This window comes from Dermochelys coriacea, chromosome 2, assembly GCF_009764565.3.
Source record: "Dermochelys coriacea isolate rDerCor1 chromosome 2, rDerCor1.pri.v4, whole genome shotgun sequence".
In the NCBI taxonomy this organism is placed as follows: Eukaryota; Metazoa; Chordata; order Testudines; family Dermochelyidae; genus Dermochelys; species Dermochelys coriacea.
Genome location: NC_050069.1, coordinates 98,583,193 through 98,603,769, shown reverse-complemented (window position 1 = coordinate 98,603,769; position 20,577 = coordinate 98,583,193). Strand labels below are relative to the sequence as shown.

Genomic DNA, 20,577 nt, shown 5'->3' with positions numbered 1-20,577 from the left:
TATTAATACCTGGAGGGGGAACAGCTGTGCATATCTCTCTATCAGTGTTATAGAGGGCAAACCTTTATGAGTTTACCCTGTATAAGTTTTATACTGGGTAAACAGATTTATTTAGGGTTTGGATCCCTAACTTTGGGAGCTGGGCATCTGAGTGTTGGAGCCAGGAGCACTTCTTAAGCTGTTTTCAGTTAAGCTTGCAGCTTTTAGGGGACGTGGTTCAGACCTGACTCTGGGTTTTGCATTAGGCAAGCGTGTCTGGCTCAAACCAGGCATGGTACTGAAGTCCTAAGATGGCAGGGAAAACAGACTCAGAGGTAGTCAAAGCACATCAGGTGGCAGTCCCAAAGGGGGTTTCTCTGATCCAACCCATCACAGAAGGTATGCCAGTTTACACCTGATGATGATCTGGCCCTCAATTCATAAGAAGATTGAAGTTTCAGAAATAACTCATTACAGGCCAAACAAGTCCTACCTAATAGTAGTCTTAACATTAAACAATAGCCCACCATGTTTTCCCACTGTAATACTGCCAAAACAGCCTAACACATTTTAACAGATCTTTCCAAAAAAGTTTTACCTTTGATCTGAGAAAAAGCATGAGAATCTCAGAACAAGGATAAATTAAAAAAAAAAAAAGAGAGAGAGAGACAAAAAATGGAATTTTAATGAAAGTACCTCTTCATCCAGCACTCTCAAAGCACTATAGCACCAGTATGATACTGACAGCTTCCAAAACTTCTATAGTTCTCAAATCTGACAAACAAAGAGCAGCAAGTTCCAAAGCTTTACAGGTAAACATCAAGAGGTGTTGCTATTATGAATCTTGTGTGCACTAGCCCACTGGGGCTTTTATTTTGACAGTAATATTCAAATTAACAAGTGACTTCAGGCAATCTACCTAAAACCTGGTGGGATTAGATGGCTATTGAACATATTGCTATATTCATCACCCATAATGAACTTTTGCACTGAATGAAATTTCTTACCACATTCTGTTTCTTATTGAAAAACAGAACACATGACATTTCTGTCTGGCAAGCTTTCATTCCAAACCAGTATCCTCCTCTCTAGCCATATCACTAGATATTACATGATATAGGAATGCCCCAGGCTCCAGGTAAGTACACATAACTTGTATACATTATTTTCAATGCCCATATAAACATACTGGTCAGTTCAAAACACCTTCATTCAATGACAGATTCAGACTTTCAGAAAAGTCTTTAAATGGTTAATCTATTTATAGCACCAGGCACTGCATGCTATGTAAGTAGTCAAATGCAACTGAGACTGAATAGTGACAGAAAATGAAAAATAGACCTGGTGTTTCAGGTTAGGTGCAGTAAATTACCATGTTATTCATTTAAATCTCTCTAGTCATACATCATCTGTCAATACCCCAAATTCCATCTATAAATTAATGTCAAGGGTTTTTTATGCTGCCTCTAAATGTACACTATTTTCAAGGGAGGCCAGGAGCTGCAGAAGTTACATGGTTTAACAATATGATGCACATTTTCACAAACTCTGAAAGTGCTAACCCATACTCCAGGAAGATGAGTAGAGACCTCATGCCTTAGCTGATGTCTGGTTTTCTAAGTTCCTCTCCATTGTTATCATACCACATGTGCTGTCTTGTCTGGTTACCTAATACCAGATTCTGATGTGCTGAATCTAGTAGAACTTGCAAATGTGCTTCAGCCCAGAAATGAGGTAAGTTCTCAGACAGACACAGACAGAGTTATGTATTTCTATCGGACTGCTATTATTAGGCATGTTTGTATGGAAACAATATTTTTTAAGAATTTGCTCCTGCTACTTATTCCTCATCTGAAGTCCTAATAGCGAGTTCATGACAACATAGTAGAAGGATTAGGAGTTTGGATGAGTGATAAACAGAGTAAAGAGAGTAACTTAAAAACAGAAATGCTGTTTTAATACAAATATCCTCAAGAATAATAAAAAAATGAGAAGAGACATAAAATAAGTGATATGCAATATAAGCAGGATTATCTCAAAATAGATTGTTTTCTAAGATTGCCCTCAGGTATCAACAAATCCTGCCACAAACACTTCCTTTATGAAGCTTCCGGAAACAGATGTATCGGTAAATTCTATTTCCTTTTACTACATATATAAGTGGTACTACTCACGTGAGTAAGGTGAGAAGGATTTGGTTCCAGCTCCCAAAAAGTAAATGTGGATGATACTCTCGATTTCCTTGTCAACTCATCCTTCACTTCAGCACTCACAAAAATTAGTGTTCTTCATAACAATGTGTCTTAATATCTCACAAGTTTTCTACAACCTTCTAATTAACACCTAGTGTTAATTGCCATAGGATAACTGACTTCAATAGGCCTAAGACAATTTATATCAGTTGAGGATCTGCCCCTAAGTAATTCATTCCAGAGAACTGTATACTGTAAATTAAAATAACGTTTCTAATTATTATGACATAGAAAAACCAAAACTATGTTAAAAGTACTTTGCAACCTGAAAACTAAGGACTCCAAAGTTTGGAAATGCCAAATACATTGAACTCCTTTGCATGTATACATTGTGATAATTTTGCCCAGCATCACACAAGAAATCTATGTCAAGGACAGGAACAGAATCCAGCTCACTTGGATCCCAGTCCAGTGCTTTCAACACAAGAGAATATTCTCTCTCCTCCTGCAGTGCCCTGCAGCATTCACAGCTCTTCCCATGCACTGAATTAGGAAGAAGTCCTATAGAAAAAATAGCATATGGCTATATAATTAAAGACTGCAATAATGCATAACAGAAAGGGTGTGAATTAAGGTTGAATGGGCAGTTTTAATTCAGGCATTTCCTAATTTGAGTGCTTGACTTTGTACCCTCAACACTCTTTTCATACACATTTTTTGGATCTAATAATAATAATAATAATATATACTTGACTTACTTTACATATCACACATTAATAATTCTCTATTTTCTGCTAAAACAACATAAGGTTATGTTTGATAACTGCCACGCATGGTAGTTATTCTGATCACCATTTCAAATACAATAGTTTGCTGGAATTAACTAAGATAGCAAGCATAACAGCATCAAGTTACTATAGCAAGGAACCAGATGACATAAGAAGAATAAAAACACCAGAATATCCATAAAGATAAATGTATGAATATGAATTCCTAATTCATAGTGGAAAGCTGGTAAGTGTTGATTTTAATATAACCACTTGGAGCACAGGATTTAGCATGAGCTGTAGAAATGTTCTGTGTAATTCCGAGAGCTCTTTAGTGACTGTTAACACAGATGTTTCAGAAGTATTTTTAAACAAAAGAACTCAAGTTGTGTACAGCCCTCATCCTTTTAGCCAATAGCTTTGCCTCAGAATAATCTGCTTCTCTCCTGATTAACTGCCACCAAATTTCCACCTGTAGCAATGCATCTCAATTAAAAAATATACAATACAGAAAATGTGTATGCCAGTTTATGAATTATATAAAATAAGCAACAGTATGAATATTTTCAAGATTGTTTAGGAAGGAGCAGAGGAAAAGTGAAATTCATGGATTTGTTCCTCACCTCCAACACCGATTGTCTATTTTCACATAGTGTGGAAAGCCAGCTACTCCACAGATCCCAAGGCCAGAAGGAACCATTGCAATCACCTAGTCTGACATTCTATATAACACAGGCGTTAGAACATCCCCCAAAATAATAACTACATGCACATAGAAGGTCAGAATACAGAAATAGTTTCCTGTTATTTTTTTGCATCCACAAAATATGAGCATCTAGAAAAGGATGAGAAGCAAAAGTGGACAATACACATAATCCCCCCGTTTCCCCCACACATATTTTAATAAAATTTTCTAAGTATTTCAATTTTTCTTACCAACACTAGTGACTGCAAATGTTCACCTTGTATGCAAATATCCATGTGTATATTAGGGTGACCAGACAGCAAGTGTGAAAAAATCGGGAAGTGGGCGGAGGGTAATAGGCACCTATATAAGACAAAATCCCAAATATCGGGACTGTCCCTATAAAATTGGGACATCTGCTCCCCTGGGTATCCAGATTTATATTTTGTGAAGGGAAGTCATACGACTAAGACATGGAAATTGATACTTGGGCATATGGATTCTGTTGCCAGTCTTTCTGTGAGATCAGGGAAATTCAGTTAAACTACTTGCGTTTCTGTTTCCTCATCTGTAAAGTGTGGGGGGGAAATACCTCCAAATACCTCACAAGAATGTTTTGAGACAATGTTTATAAAACCTTATTGAGATTCCTAGATGGAAGGCACTAAAAAAGACAAAAACAAAGTTATTATTTTATTATTATTCCCAAGAAAGGGGAAAAAATTCATAGGAAGGAGTTGTAGACCAAGCTGGATGAGCAAGCATCTTAGAGAGGTGATTAAGAAGAAGCAGAAAGCATACAGGGAGTGGAAGATGGGAGAGATCAGCAAGGAAAGCTACCAAATTGAGGTCAGAACATGTAGGGATAAAGTGAGAGAGGCTAAAAGTCGAGTAGAGTTGGACCTTGCAAAGGGAATTAAAACCAATAGTAAAAGGTTCTATAGCCATATAAATAAGAAGAAAACTAAGAAAGAAGAAGTGGGGCCGCTAAACATTGAGGACGGAGTGGAGGTTAAAGATAATCTAGGCATGGCCCAATATCTAAACAAATACTTTGCCTCAGTCTTTAATAAGGCTAAAGAGGATCTTAGGGATAATGGTAGCATGACAAATGGGAATGAGGATATGGAGGTAGATATTACCATACCTGAGGTAGAAGCAAAACTGAAACAGCTTAATGGGACTAAATCGGGGGGCCCAGATAATCTTCATCCAAGAATATTAAAGGAATTGGCACCTGAAATTGCAAGCCCATTAGCAAGAATTTTTAATGAATCTGTAAACTCAGGAGTAGTACCGAATGATTGGAGAATTGCTAATATAGTTCCTATTTTTAAGAAAGGAAAAAAAAGTGATCCGGGTAACTACAGGCCAGTTAGTTTGACATCTGTAGTATGCAAGGTCCTGGAAAAAATTTTGAAGGAGAAATCAGTTAAGGACATTGAAGTCAATAGTGAATGGGACAAAATACAACATGGTTTTACAAAAGGTAGATCGTGCCAAACCAACCTAATCTCCTTTTTTGAAAAGGTTTTTTAGATAAAGGAAATGCAGTGGATCTAATTTACCTAGATTTCAGTAAGGCATTTGATACCGTGCCACATGGGGAATTATTAGTTAAATTGGAGAAGATGGGGATCAATATGAACATGAAAAGGTGGATAAGGAATTGGTTAAAGGGGAGACTGCAACGGGTCCTACTGAAAGGAGAACTGTCAGGTTGGAGGGAGGTTACCAGTGGAGTTCCTCAGGGATCAGTTTTGGGACCAATCTTATTTAATCTTTTTATTACTGACCTTGGCACAAAAAGTGGGAGTGTGCTAATAAAGTTTGCAGATGATAGAAAGCTGGGAGGTATTGCCAATTCAGAGAAGGATCGGGATATTATACAGGAGGATCTGGATGATTTTGTAAACTGGAGTAATAGTAATAGGATGAAATTTAATAGTGAAAAGTGTAAGGCTATGCATTTAGGGATTAATAACAAGAATTTTAGTTATAAGTTGGGGACGCATCAATCAGAAGTAACGGAAGAGGAGAAGGACCTTGGAGTATTGGTTGATCATAGGATGACTATGAGCTGCCAATGTGATATGGCTGTGAAAAAAGCTAATGTGGTTTTGGGATGCATCAGGAGAGGCATTTCCAGTAGGGATAAGGAGGTTTTAGTACCGTTATACAAGGCACTGGTGAGACCTCACCTAGAATACTGTGTGCAGTTCTGGTCTCCCATGTTTAAAAAGGATGAATTCAAACTGGAGCAGGTACAGAGAAGGGCTACTAGGATGATCCGAGGAATGGAATGGAAAACTTGTCTTATGAAAGGAGACTTAAGGAGCTTGGCTTGTTTAGCCTAACTAAAAGAAGGTTGAGGGGAGATATGATTGCTCTCTATAAATATATCAGAGGGATAAATACATGAGAGGGAGAGGAATTATTTCAGCTCAGCACCAACGTGGACACAAGAACAAATGGGTACAAACTGGCCACCAGGAAGTTTAGACCTGAAATCAGACGAAGGTTTCTAACCATCAGAGGAATGAAGTTTTGGAATAGCCTTCCAAGGGAAGCAGTGGGGGCAAAAGATCTATCTGGTTTTAAGATTCTACTCTATAAGTTTATGGAGGAGATGGTATGATGGGATAATGGGATTTTGGTAAGTAATTGATCTTTAAATATTCAGGGTAAATAGGCCAAATCCCCTGAGATGGGATATTAGATGGATGGGATCTGAGTTACCCAGGAAAGAATTTTCTGTAGTATCTGGCTGGTCAATCTTGCCCATATGCTCAGGGTTTAGCTGATTGCCATATTTGGGGTCGGGAAGGAATTTTCCTCCAGGGCAGATTGGAGAGGCCCTGGAGGTTTTTCGTCTTCCTCTGTAGCATGGGGCATGGCTGACTTGAGGGAGGCTTCTCTGCTCCTTGAAGTCTTTAAACCATGATTTAAGGACTTCAATAGCTCAGATATAGGTGAGGTTTTTTGTAGGAGTGGGTGGGTGAGATTCTGTGGCCTGCGCTGTGCAGGAGGTCGGACTAGATGATCAGAATGGTCCCTTCTGACCTTAGTATCTATGAATCTATTATTTTTCTGCATAGCCATATTATTATGGTCTACCACAGATTATCCTACAGTGTATGAAAAGTATGCTGACATCCTGAGATATACAGCATGAAGACACCTAAACGACCCTTGCTGCAATTTAGCCCATTGCATCTTATCCTATCCTCAGAGGTTGAGCAGAACAATTTTTCTCCCTCCTCCTTGTAACAACCTTTTAAGCACTTGAAAACTGTTCTCATGTTCCCTCTCAATCTTCTCTACTCCAGACTAAACAAAGTCAATCTTTTCAGTCTTCCCTCAGAGGTCATATTTTGTAGATGTTTAATCATTTGTATTACTCTTCTCTGGACTTTCTCCAAATTGTCCACATCTTTCCTGAAATGTGATGCCCAGAACTGGGCACAATACTCCACTTGAGGTCTAATCAACAGAGTAGAGTGGAAGAATCACTTCTCATGTCTTGCTTAGAAAACTCCTGCTAATGCATCCCAGATTGATGTTTGCTTTTTTTGCAACAGTGTTACACTATTGACTCATATTTAGTTTGTGATACACTATGACCCCCAGATCCCTTTTCTGTGGTACTCCTTCCTAGGAACTCATTTCCTATTTTGTAGTGCGCAACTGATTGTTCCTTCCTAAGTGGAGTACTTCACATTTGTCCTTATTGAATTTCATCCTATTTACTTCAGACCGTTCTCCAGTTTGTCTCGATCATTTTCAATTTCAATTCTATCCTCCAAAACACTTGCAACACCTCCCAATTTGGTATCTTCCACAAACTTGGTAAGTGTACCTTTTATGCCATTGTCAAAATCATTGATGAACATATTGAACAGAACTGGACCCAGAACTGATCTCTGTGGGACCTCACTCGATTTGCCCTTCCAGATGGGTTGTGAAGCACTGATAGCTACTCTCTGGGAATGGTTTTTCAACCAATTATGGACCCACTGTGACATTTCCCTCTGGTTTTATCCAGGCCAGTGATCTTCTAGGTCACTCCAGTCCTTGACTCTGGAAGCCAGCCTTACCCTATTCTGATGTGAGAACTTCCACGCCTGGCCTGTTCACGCACAGCCTGTAACATGTAAACTGCTCCTTGGATTGTGCAACCAAATGACACTAGTCAATATCTCTGGCCTCAGACACAATCCTAGGAACCTCCGTCTTGCACTGTCTAGTTATTCCCCCTGGATGCTGCAAACTTATATGAGTTTATCAATTTAAGAAAGAAATTGATACGCACCAGGCTTGTTATCCCAAGGGGAGTCTCTGACACACTTCAAACCAAACACACTGCTTCAGGTAAAATAAACAAACAGATTTATTAACTGCAAAGGTAGATTTTAAGTAAGTATAAGTCAAAGCATAACAAGTCAGATTTAGTCAAATGAAATAAAAGCAAAATCATTCTAAGTTGATCTTAACACTTTCAATGCCCTTACAAATTTAGCTGCGTCTCACCACAGGCTGGCTGATTGCCCTTCAGCCAGGCTCTCCCCTTTGATCAGCACTTCAGTCGCTTGGTGTGGTGTCTGTAGATGTAGGTAGAAGAGAGAGGAAGAGCATGGCAAATGACTCTCCCTTTTATCATGTCCTTTCTTCCCTCTTGGCTTTGCCCCTCCCCTTCAGTGTCAGTCCCAAATTGACCAAAGGAACGAGGGGAGACTCACTCAAGAGTTCAATAGAGCCTTTGTTGTTGCCTAGGCCAGTGTCCTTTGTTCCTCTGAAGCTGGGCTGGGTTTGTCCCATACATGACCTGATGAGGTGCGAACTGCCCCTCTGCTTCTGGAGAGTTTTTGTCTGGACTTGCTTTAAGCCATGAGGACACATGTATCATAACTATATACATGAAATTACAACCTAGAACATTACTATAACATTAGTATAACAACGATTACTATGACGTTACCATAACAAGAATGCTCAGTACATCATGAGCCTTCTGAAGATTTCTGACATGACAAACTTTGCATTAGATACCACACAATCGTATTATAAGGATGAACATGGGGGTGCTGGGTGTTCCCCCGAGGTCCAGAATGTCACACCCACCTTATAGTAGTTTCATCTAGGTTGTATTTCCCTACTTTGTTTATGAGAAGGTCATGCAAGACAGTATCAAAAGCTTTACTAAAGTCAAGATATACCACGTCAACCACTTCCCCCTATCCACAAGGCTGGTTACTCTGTCAAAGAAAGCTATCAGGTTGGTTTGATACAATTTGTTCTTAACAAATCCATGCTGACTGTTACTTATCATCTTATTATCTTCTAGATGTTTGCAAATTGATTGCTTAATTATTTGGTCCATTGACTTTTCAGGTATAGAAGTTAAGCTGACTGGTCTGCAATTCCCCGGGTTGTCCTTATTTCCCTTTTTATAGATTGGCACTATATTTGTCCTTTTCCAGTCTTCTGGAATCTCTCCCATCTTCCATGACTTTTCAAAGATAATCGTTAATGGCTCAGATATCTCCTCAGTCAGCTCCTTAAGTATTCTAGGATGCATTTCATCAGGCCCTGGTGACTTGAAGACATCTAACTTTTCTAAGTAATTTTTAACTTGTTCTTTCCCTATTTTAGCCTCTGCTCCTACCTCATTTTAACTGGCATTCACTATGTTAGACATCCAATCACTACTATACTTTGTTGGTGATAACCGAAACAAAGAAGTGATTAAGCACCTCTGCCTTTCCACATTTTCTGTTATTGTTCCCCCCTCCCCCATTGAGTAATGGGGCCTGCCCTGTCTTTGGGTCTTGCTCTTGCTTCTAATGTAGAATGTTTTCTGGTTACCCTTTATGTCTCTAACTAGTTTAATCTCATTTTGAGCCTTGGCCTTTCTAATTTTGTCCCTACATATTTGTGTTATTTGTTTATATTCATCCTTTGCAATATAACCTAGTTTCCACTTTTTGTTGGACTCTTTTTTGAGTTTCAGATGACTGAAGTTTTCCTGGTTTAGACAGGGTAGTCTCTTGACATAATTCCTATCTTTCCTCTGTAGTGGGATAGTTTGCTCGTGTCCTTAACAATGTCTCTCTGAAAAACTGCCAACTCTTTTGAACTGTTTTCCCCCTTAGATTTGCTTCCCATCGGATCCTACCTAACTCCCTGAGTTCACTAAAGTCTTCCTTCTTCAAGTCTTATTGTGTTGTTTTCTCTCCTACCATTCCTTAGAATCATGAACTCTACCCTTTCATGATCACTTTCACCTAAGGTGCATTCCAATTTCAAATTCTCATCCAGTTCCTCCTTATTTGTCAAAATCAGATCTAGAACAGTCTCAGCCCTAGTATCTTACCCCACTTTCTGAAATAAAAACAGTCTCCAATACATTCCAAGAGTTTGCTGGATAATCTGTACCCTGCTGAATTATTTTTCCAACAGATGTCTGGGTAGTTGAAGTCCCCCATGACCACCAAGTCTTGTGCTTTGAATAATTTTGTTAGTTGTTTAAAAAAAGCTTCACCCACCTATTATTCCTGGTTAGATGGTCTGTAGTAACCCCTACCATGACATATCCTTGTTTTTATCCCTTTTATTCTTACCCAGATACTTTCAATAAGTCTGTTTCCTATTTCCATCTCAACCTCAGTCCAAATGTACACATTTTTAACATAGAAGGTAACACCTTCTCCCTTTTTCCGCTGCCTGTCCTTTCTGAGCAAGCTGTACCCTTCTATACCAATATTCCAGTCATACATATTATCCCACTAAGTCTCTGTGATACCATCTACGTCATAGTTGTGTTTATTAACTAGCATTTCAAATTCTTCCTGTTTATTCCCCATACTTCTTGCATTATTATATAGACATCTAAGGTTTCAGAGTAGCAGCCGTGTTAGTCTGTATTCGCAAAAAGAAAAGGAGTACTTGTGGCACCTTAGAGACTAACAAATTTATTTGAGCATAAGCTTTCGTGAGCTACAGCTCACTTCATCGGATGCATTTGGTGGAAAAAACAGAGGAGAGATTTATATACACACACACAGAGAACATGAAACAATGGGTTTATCATACACACTGTAAGGAGAGTGATCACTTAAGATAAGCCATCACCAACAGCAGGGGGGGGAAAGGAGGAAAACCTTTCATGGTGACAAGCAGGTAGGCTAATTCCAGCAGTTAACAAGAATATCAGAGGAACAGTGGGGGGTGGGGTGGGAGGGAGAAATACCATGGGGAAATAGTTTTACTTTGTGTAATGACTCATCCATTCCCAGTCTCTATTCAAGCCTAAGTTAATTGTATCCAGTTTGCAAATTAATTCCAATTCAGCAGTCTCTCGTTGGAGTCTGTTTTTGAAGCTTTTTTGTTGAAGTATAGCCACTCTTAGGTCTGTGATCGAGTGACCAGAGAGATTGAAGTGTTCTCCAACTGGTTTTTGAATGTTATAATTCTTGACGTCTGATTTGTGTCCATTCATTCTTTTACGTAGAGACTGTCCAGTTTGGCCAATGTACATGGCAGAGGGGCATTGCTGGCACATGATGGCATATATCACATTGGTAGATGCGCAGGTGAACGAGCCTCTGATAGTGTGGCTGATGTGATTAGGCCCTATGATGGTATCCCCTGAATAGATATGTGGACAGAGTTGGCAACGGGCTTTGTTGCAAGGATAGGTTCCTGGGTTAGTGGTTCTGTTGTGTGGTGTGTGGTTGCTGGTGAGTATTTGCTTCAGATTGGGGGGCTGTCTGTAAGCAAGGACTGGTCTGTCTCCCAAGATCTGAGAGAGCGATGGCTCGTCCTTCAGGATAGGTTGTAGATCCTTGATGATGCGTTGGAGGGGTTTTAGTTGGGGGCTGAAGGTGATGGCTAGTGGCGTTCTGTTGTTTTCTTTGTTGGGCCTGTCCTGTAGTAGGTGACTTCTGGGTACTCTTCTGGCTCTGTCAATCTGTTTCTTCACTTCAGCAGGTGGGTACTGTAGTTGTAGGAATGCATGATAGAGATCTTGTAGGTGTTTGTCTCTGTCTGAGGGGTTGGAGCAAATGCGGTTATATCGTAGCGCTTGGCTGTAGACAATGGATCGAGTGGTATGATCTGGATGAAAGCTAGAGGCATGTAGGTAGGAATAGCGGTCAGTAGGTTTCCGATATAGGGTGGTGTTTATGTGACCATCGCTTATTAGCACCGTAGTGTCCAGGAAGTGGATCTCTTGTGTGGACTGGTCCAGGCTGAGGTTGATGGTGGGATGGAAATTGTTGAAATCATGGTGGAATTCCTCAAGAGCTTCTTTTCCATGGGTCCAGATGATGAAGATGTCATCAATGTAGCGCAAGTAGAGTAGGGGCATTAGGGGACGAGAGCTGAGGAAGCGTTGTTCTAAGTCAGCCATAAAAATGTTGGCATACTGTGGGGCCATGCGGGTACCCATCGCAGTGCCGCTGATTTGAAGGTATACATTGTCACCAAATGTGAAATAGTTATGGGTCAGGACAAAGTCACAAAGTTCTGCCACCAGGTTAGCCGTGACAGTATCGGGGATACTGTTCCTGACGGCTTGTAGTCCATCTTTGTGTGGAATGTTGGTGTAGAGGGCTTCTACATCCATAGTGGCTAGGATGGTGTTTTTAGGAAGATCACCAATGGACTGTAGTTTCCTCAGGAAATCGGTGGTGTCTCGAAGATAGCTGGGAGTGCTGGTAACGAAGGGCCTGAGGAGGGAGTCTACATAGCCAGACAATCCTGCTGTCAGGGTGCCAATGCCTGAGATGATGGGGCGTCCAGGATTTCCAGGTTTATGGATCTTGGGTAGCAGATAGAATACCCCAGGTCCTGGCTCCAGGGGTGTGTCTGTGCGGATTTGTTCTTGTGCTTTTTCAGGGAGTTTCTTGAGCAAATGCTGTAGTTTCTTTGGTAACTCTCAGTGGGATCAGAGGGTAATGGCTTGTAGAAAGTGGTGTTGGAGAGCTGCCTAGTAGCCTCTTGTTCATACTCTGACCTATTCATGATGACGACAGCACCTCCTTTGTCAGCCTTTTTGATTATGATGTCAGAGTTGTTTCTGAGGCTGTGGATGGCACTGTGTTCTGCATGGCTGAGGTTATGGGGTAAGCGATGCTGCTTTTCCACAATTTCAGCTCGTGCACGTCGGCGGAAGCAGTCTATGTAGAAATCCAGGCTGCTGTTTCGACCTTCAGGAGGAGTCCACCCAGAATCCTTCTTTTTGTAGTGTTGGCAGGAAGGTCTCTGTGGGTTAATATGTTGGTCAGAGGTGTGTTGGAAATATTCCTTGAGTCTGAGACGTCGAAAATAGGATTCTAGGTCACCACAGAACTGTATCATGTTCGTGGGGGTGGAGGGGCAAAAGGAGAGGCCCCGAGATAGGACAGATTCTTCCGCTGGGCTAAGAGTATAGTTGGATAGATTAACAATATTGCTGGGTGGGTTACGGGAACCATTGTTGTGGCCCCTTGTGGCATATAGTAGTTTAGATAGCTTAGTGTCCTTTTTCTTTTGTAGAGAATCAAAGTGTGTTTTGTAAATGGCTTGTCTAGTTTTTGTAAAGTCCAGCCATGAGGAAGTTTGTGTGGAAGGTTGGTTCTTTATGAGAGTAGCCTGGATTTCTACATAGACTGCTTCCGCCGACGTGCACGAGCTGAAATTGTGGAAAAGCAGCATCGCTTACCCCATAACCTCAGCCATGCAGAACACAGTGCCATCCACAGCCTCAGAAACAACTCTGACATCATAATCAAAAAGGCTGACAAAGGAGGTGCTGTCGTCATCATGAATAGGTCAGAGTATGAACAAGAGGCTACTAGGCAGCTCTCCAACACCACTTTCTACAAGCCATTACCCTCTGATCCCACTGAGAGTTACCAAAAGAAACTACAGCATTTGCTCAAGAAACTCCCTGAAAAAGCACAAGAACAAATCCGCACAGACACACCCCTGGAGCCAGGACCTGGGGTATTCTATCTGCTACCCAAGATCCATAAACCTGGAAATCCTGGACGCCCCATCATCTCAGGCATTGGCACCCTGACAGCAGGATTGTCTGGCTATGTAGACTCCCTCCTCAGGCCCTTCGTTACCAGCACTCCCAGCTATCTTCGAGACACCACCGATTTCCTGAGGAAACTACAGTCCATTGGTGATCTTCCTAAAAACACCATCCTAGCCACTATGGATGTAGAAGCCCTCTACACCAACATTCCACACAAAGATGGACTACAAGCCGTCAGGAACAGTATCCCCGATACTGTCACGGCTAACCTGGTGGCAGAACTTTGTGACTTTGTCCTGACCCATAACTATTTCACATTTGGTGACAATGTATACCTTCAAATCAGCGGCACTGCGATGGGTACCCGCATGGCCCCACAGTATGCCAACATTTTTATGGCTGACTTAGAACAACGCTTCCTCAGCTCTCGTTCCCTAATGCCCCTACTCTACTTGCGCTACATTGATGACATCTTCATCATCTGGACCCATGGAAAAGAAGCTCTTGAGGAATTCCACCATGATTTCAACAATTTCCATCCCACCATCAACCTCAGCCTGGACCAGTCCACACAAGAGATCCACTTCCTGGACACTACGGTGCTAATAAGCGATGGTCACATAAACACCACCCTATATCGGAAACCTACTGACCGCTATTCCTACCTACATGCCTCTAGCTTTCATCCAGATCATACCACTCGATCCATTGTCTACAGCCAAGCGCTACGATATAACCGCATTTGCTCCAACCCCTCAGACAGAGACAAACACCTACAAGATCTCTATCATGCATTCCTACAACTACAGTACCCACCTGCTGAAGTGAAGAAACAGATTGACAGAGCCAGAAGAGTACCCAGAAGTCACCTACTACAGGACAGGCCCAACAAAGAAAACAACAGAACGCCACTAGCCATCACCTTCAGCCCCCAACTAAAACCCCTCCAACGCATCATCAAGGATCTACAACCTATCCTGAAGGACGAGCCATCGCTCTCTCAGATCTTGGGAGACAGACCAGTCCTTGCTTACAGACAGCCCCCCAATCTGAAGCAAATACTCACCAGCAACCACACACCACACAACAGAACCACTAACCCAGGAACCTATCCTTGCAACAAAGCCCGTTGCCAACTCTGTCCACATATCTATTCAGGGGATACCATCATAGGGCCTAATCACATCAGCCACACTATCAGAGGCTCGTTCACCTGCGCATCTATCAATGTGATATATGCCATCATGTGCCAGCAATGCCCCTCTGCCATGTACATTGGCCAAACTGGACAGTCTCTACGTAAAAGAATGAATGGACACAAATCAGACGTCAAGAATTATAACATTCAAAAACCAGTTGGAGAACACTTCAATCTCTCTGGTCACTCGATCACAGACCTAAGAGTGGCTATACTTCAACAAAAAAGCTTCAAAAACAGACTCCAACGAGAGACTGCTGAATTGGAATTAATTTGCAAACTGGATACAATTAACTTAGGCTTGAATAGAGACTGGGAATGGATGAGTCATTACACAAAGTAAAACTATTTCCCCATGGTATTTCTCCCTCCCACCCCACCCCCCACTGTTCCTCTGATATTCTTGTTAACTGCTGGAATTAGCCTACCTGCTTGTCACCATGAAAGGTTTTCCTCCTTTCCCCCCCCTGCTGTTGGTGATGGCTTATCTTAAGTGATCACTCTCCTTACAGTGTGTATGATAAACCCATTGTTTCATGTTCTCTGTGTGTGTGTATATAAATCTCTCCTCTGTTTTTTCCACCAAATGCATCCGATGAAGTGAGCTGTAGCTCACGAAAGCTTATGCTCAAATAAATTTGTTAGTCTCTAAGGTGCCACAAGTACTCCTTTTCTTTTTATAGACATCTAAGATACTGATTTGATTCCCACACTCCAGTTGTGTCTTGTCTCTCCTTTATCCCTGCTATAACAGCCTGTGTTCCCACCAAATTCCAACCCTTCTCCCAGGTCTCCATGTTTTTGACTTACCTGTGAGCTTTGGTAACCTGTCCCCTTTGAATCTCGTTTAAAGCCATCCTCATGAGGTTAGCCAGTATGTATCCAAATATACTCTTCCCCATTCCTTGATAGGTGGACCCCATCACTGCTTAGCAGTCCTACTTCCTGGAACAGCATCCCGTGATTAAGAGAGTTGAAACCCTCCTGGTGGCACTATCACTGCAGCCAGGCATTTATCTCCAGGATGCATCTGTCTCTGCCTGGGCCCCTACCCTTGACTAGAAGGATTGAAGAGAACACCACCTGCTCCCCCAACTCCTTCACCTTTACTCCCAGAGCCCTGTAGTCACTTCTGATCTTTTTAGGGTCATATCTTGCAGTATCATTAGTGCCCACATGGATGAGCAGCATGGGATAGTATTCAGAGGGCTGGATGATCCTTGACAATTGGTCTGTAACATCTAGGACATGGGTTCCTGACAGGCAGCATACTTCCTGGGATGCAATGTCAGGCCGACAGATGGGTGCCTCCATCTGGAGCACCTGGCATTGGCTACTGTCAGAAGACAGGATACTGGGCTAAATGGTCTGATCCAGTGTGGCCATTCTTATGTTCTTGCATGTAATTTTCTAGGGTTTTTTTATGAAGCTGTACAAATGGATATTCCATCATGTGGCATCACCTTGACACCCAAAGGGGTCATAAGCATAGTTGGAACATTTAGATTCATTCAGACCTCTGAATCTTGAGTTAATGCAGTAACTGATAACAATAGTAGATGCTGCTGGAAATCTGGCTGTTGACTCTGCATTCTTCCTCGCGATGCTGCCTGGACCCAGTAGGGGGAGCACAGAAAGCACAGGAGAGAGAGAGTCTTCCTGCTCTCAGTTTTTGTGGGGAGTCCAACAGCAGCCAGGAGCAGCAACCAGGATAGTTCTGCTCAGCACCTGCAGCCCTAGGATTGAGTGTGCTAATTATAGACAGAAATGTCAAAGAAAGAACCTACAAACTGTAACAAATCTCTACTGAGATTGTACAAACAGATTTTCAGAGGCTCATAACTTGGCCAGTTTTGGGTGGTTTTTCACAGGAAAGTTCAGCTTCTCAACAAAACATTTGTCATAATCTTCCTCCCTACCCCCAAATATGGTCTGAACTATTTCTGATGAAACTTGCCAACAGACTTTAGTCTGATGCAGACACCCAACATGGAAAATTTCAGCTTGAATAGTTAAAGTTTGGCAAAGTCATTTGTAACTCTAAACAGGGTTTTATAATGGGAAAATATTATCAGCTCTGCCCATAATAAATAGTTTTAAATCCAGTGCTTCTACACATTAAATTCAGGATTCCATGATGCAGGGTTTTTTTTTTCATTTAAAAAAATGAAGATTCCTACAACTTATGAAGATTTCCTACAACAGCTTTTCTACTTGTTTTAAAATACCACACTTAGTGAGCACTGAAAATACAATAAAATTGATGCCATTTGGAGTAGTTTGATACAGTAGTCTTGAGAATTGATTCATCCAACAATTTTTTTATTTTATTGAACACAGTAATAACACCAGGATGATCCTTCAAGTCACTTTTATCTTTTATATGATAGGAAGAATTATGTAAATCTTTCTCAAAAGACTTAATAAAGGTCTGTCACTTATGCCCTCTTAGAGCTTTGTATCATCAGAATAGAATTATCTTTTGTGGCTTCAGGACATTAAATATGATAATAATATTGTATTATGAAGTACTGGTAACATTTTTAAAAAAGCTTTTTTCCCTTAATTTCAAATTTCCCTGTCTGGCCACATGCCTGGAGACTTTATACCCATTTTGTGTTGGTGTGGCTCTTCAACCATATATATTAATAAGACTATAAAATGATAAATAATTGACTTGACAATGTAGTTACATAAGGTGACTTAAAAAACAACTCCTAATTGCCACTATTTTCCCACTTTGCCTCCCACACAACCATAAAAATCTTTACACTGCAACCAACCAGTCTCAGCATGAGATGTCTAGCACCAACGCTCTATCTATCTTCCCTCTGGTTTCATTTGTCACCAAGACATTCACAAAAATCTCAGACAACACGTTTGGTTTGGGCGCTAGACAGGTAAATCTGGAACGAGTGAGAGTGCCCTTCTTTCCACATCAGGGTGGTCATATTATATCATTTTCAATTTGTTTGTGTTTGGCAGTCTTTTGAACCACGTCAAATTAGAATATGCAGTTTCCCTCAGAGGGGTTGAGGCTCCTCTGGATTTGCTTTAATCACTCCCCAGTGATTTTAGTTCCTGCAAGAAACTACTGTAGCTCTCCCCCAGCCCATGCAGATACATATAACACTTATGAAGCTGATACAATGGTCTTTGAATATTCCATGATTCTATAACTCAGGTCACAGGTTGACAGTCCCTGATAGTTCAATTTATTACTTTTTCCCAGTCACTGCATAGCTTGTCCTGTTTCAAGACACAAATTATCTCATTCACACCCCATGGATAACAAGATAAGTGAACAGAAACTCAGTCACATTTTTCCCCCATGAAAATAAACCATTGGTTTCCCAGTTCTCCACAGGCTGAGGGTATGCTTTCCAGCTGCAGTAGAGAATCAAAGAGCCAAGTTCCTGTGGAACTGATTTTAATGTTGCTGAGATTTAATGTAATTGAATTCAATGTATGATTACGTTAGGGTGCCATGGTGCGCAACCTGCGGCCCATCAGGGTAATCGGATTGTGGGCTGCAAGACATTTTGCTGACATTGGCCGTCCGCAGGCATGGCCTCCACTGGAGCTCCCAATTGCCGCGGTTCACTGTTCCCGACCAGCATGAGCTGCAGGAAACAGCAGCCAGCACGTCCCTGGGGCCTGCCGCTTCCCGCAGATCCCATTGGCCGGGAACGGAGAACCGTGGTCATTGGGAGCTGTGGGGGGCTGTGCCTACAGACGGTCAATGTCAGCAAAATATCTCACGCCAGCAATCAGATTACCCTGATGGGCTGCATGCGGCCCGTAGACCGCAGGTTGCCCATCACTGGCCTAGAGTCTGGGATAGGTGCCTGTTATTTTTTTAACTCTAAAATAGATACATAAAACTAATAGACTCACTGACACATATCACCTACCTACCTTTGCTGCTGATACCCCTGAACTGGATCCTAGAAAGCAACTGCATTTTTTTTCCTTTTACCTCAAAATTCACTTCTCTGTCAGGTTATCCCTCCGATTTTGAGTAGTTTTACGGATACTACTCATGTGAATGGAGTTAAGCACATGGATAAATGTTTGCATGACTGGGGCCTAAATGTGCATATCCAATGATATATTGCCTTTTTGCAATCTCCCTTCCCAATATTTATTGTTATCCTTTGTGGTGTTACGTCTAATTTAGACTGTCTGCTCTTACAGAATGTCATTTTATTTGTCTGTAATGCTCTGTTACGTGCATTCATGGTACTGTATATTGTTTAATAATAATTAAGGAAATGTATAGCTTTAAACAATCTAGTTCAACTTAAACAAATGTATGTTATCAATTAATAAGAAATGTTCAACTTTAAAGACTAAAATCATTTTTTTTTTGAAGTGTAAGGCACCAATGAATATAGTCATATACTTGTGCGGTTTCAAAACAAGAAAGCTAGTGTACTTTAAAAATACAAAGCATTTGGTGTCTCACTAATGATAGGTGATTTTATGAATCACAACACCCAAATACACTCAGAACTTTATTCATTCATCATGCCAGGTAACTGTTCAATACATAAATTGCTTGAAGTTCGGCTTTAAAGTGTCTTGAGATTTTAATTGTTTTTTGCCTCTCTCTTTCCCATGACAGCATCACTCCCCTAGCAAATGCTTACAGCAACACTTGGCCAAAACAGAATTCGTGTCACTGCTTGCCTTAATAATGTCCCATAGGTATGTTTACTTGTTCTACAAGCTTAGCTGAAAACCTCAAGAGTCTCTGGACCATCTGGGCACAAAACCCATATAAAGACAAATAATAAATCATTACCAAAACCTCTACAAACAACACCACAATCAAAACTTCCAGTATTGGTTACTTAAAAAAAAAATACAACACATTCCCATTAAGATAACGCTTACTATTTATTGCTGTATCTTAATCCATCTTCTGAATCATTGTTTCATATACAGCTTGATTTCCTGAAGCTGGAGATGTGGTAGTAATTGCTTACCTGACTCACAGGCAAATGTCTTTGATGTCTCATCATGAAAAATAATTGCCACTGCATGCTTCTTTGTCTCTCGAGGCAGTCTGGTTATGTTTTTGATGTTGTGAAGCTCAGTTACCTTGAAGTGAAGAGAAACATATTTTAGACTAGTGTATAAATAGTACAGAACACTCACCCCAGATGGTCAGTTTTCACTACAATCACCACATTGTCAAAAAGCCATCTGAATTCATTTTATTGTAGCTCAGAAACAATATACAAGTGTGTCAAGTCAACACCTGCAGAATGGTCTACAGAATTTATCTTCTGTCAAAAATATATGGTCTTATTTTTTCTTTCATTTTATGAGAATGTGCATGAAAAAGTATTAACCTATTCTTTTTCCTCTAGACTGGCTTTGCACTCTCCCTATAATACAACAAACTTTTGTGAACATACAAATTGGCAAATCTGTTGCAGAATTTGTAGCCAGTATGTTGCTGTTAAAGAAATAGCAGTATCTTATTAGCCAAGGGAAGCAGCCAATTCATTGTACCAATTAACACCATACACCTTCATATTGACACTGTGTCATTTATTTTTAAAGTGGAATTGGCAGCTCCAGTGCTGTCCTTGTCAGAACTAGAAAGCCATGATTCGAACTTTAACTATGGATCCAAAAATTGAGAAGGTCCAGGAAAAACTTAACAAGAAGAAATTAGCCATAATATAATAAATTAATTGCATAAACAATGCAATATATAT

The 20,577-nt window shown here is 40.8% G+C and overlaps 1 protein-coding gene across 3 annotated transcripts in view; it reads right to left on the bottom strand.

Moving 5' to 3' along the window:
* Positions 1–20,577, bottom strand: part of DOK6 (docking protein 6) — a 439,116-nt gene that overhangs the window by 192,078 nt on the left and 226,461 nt on the right. For all 3 annotated transcript variants that reach the window (XR_006278942.1, XM_038391994.2, XM_038391991.2), the window contains exon 3: positions 19,837–19,951. Coding sequence is in view for 2 of the 3 variants with exons in the window: in XM_038391994.2 (XP_038247922.1) it covers positions 19,837–19,951 (115 nt within the window). In the remaining variant the exon portion in view is untranslated. The remainder of the gene's footprint in view (positions 1–19,836; positions 19,952–20,577) is intronic.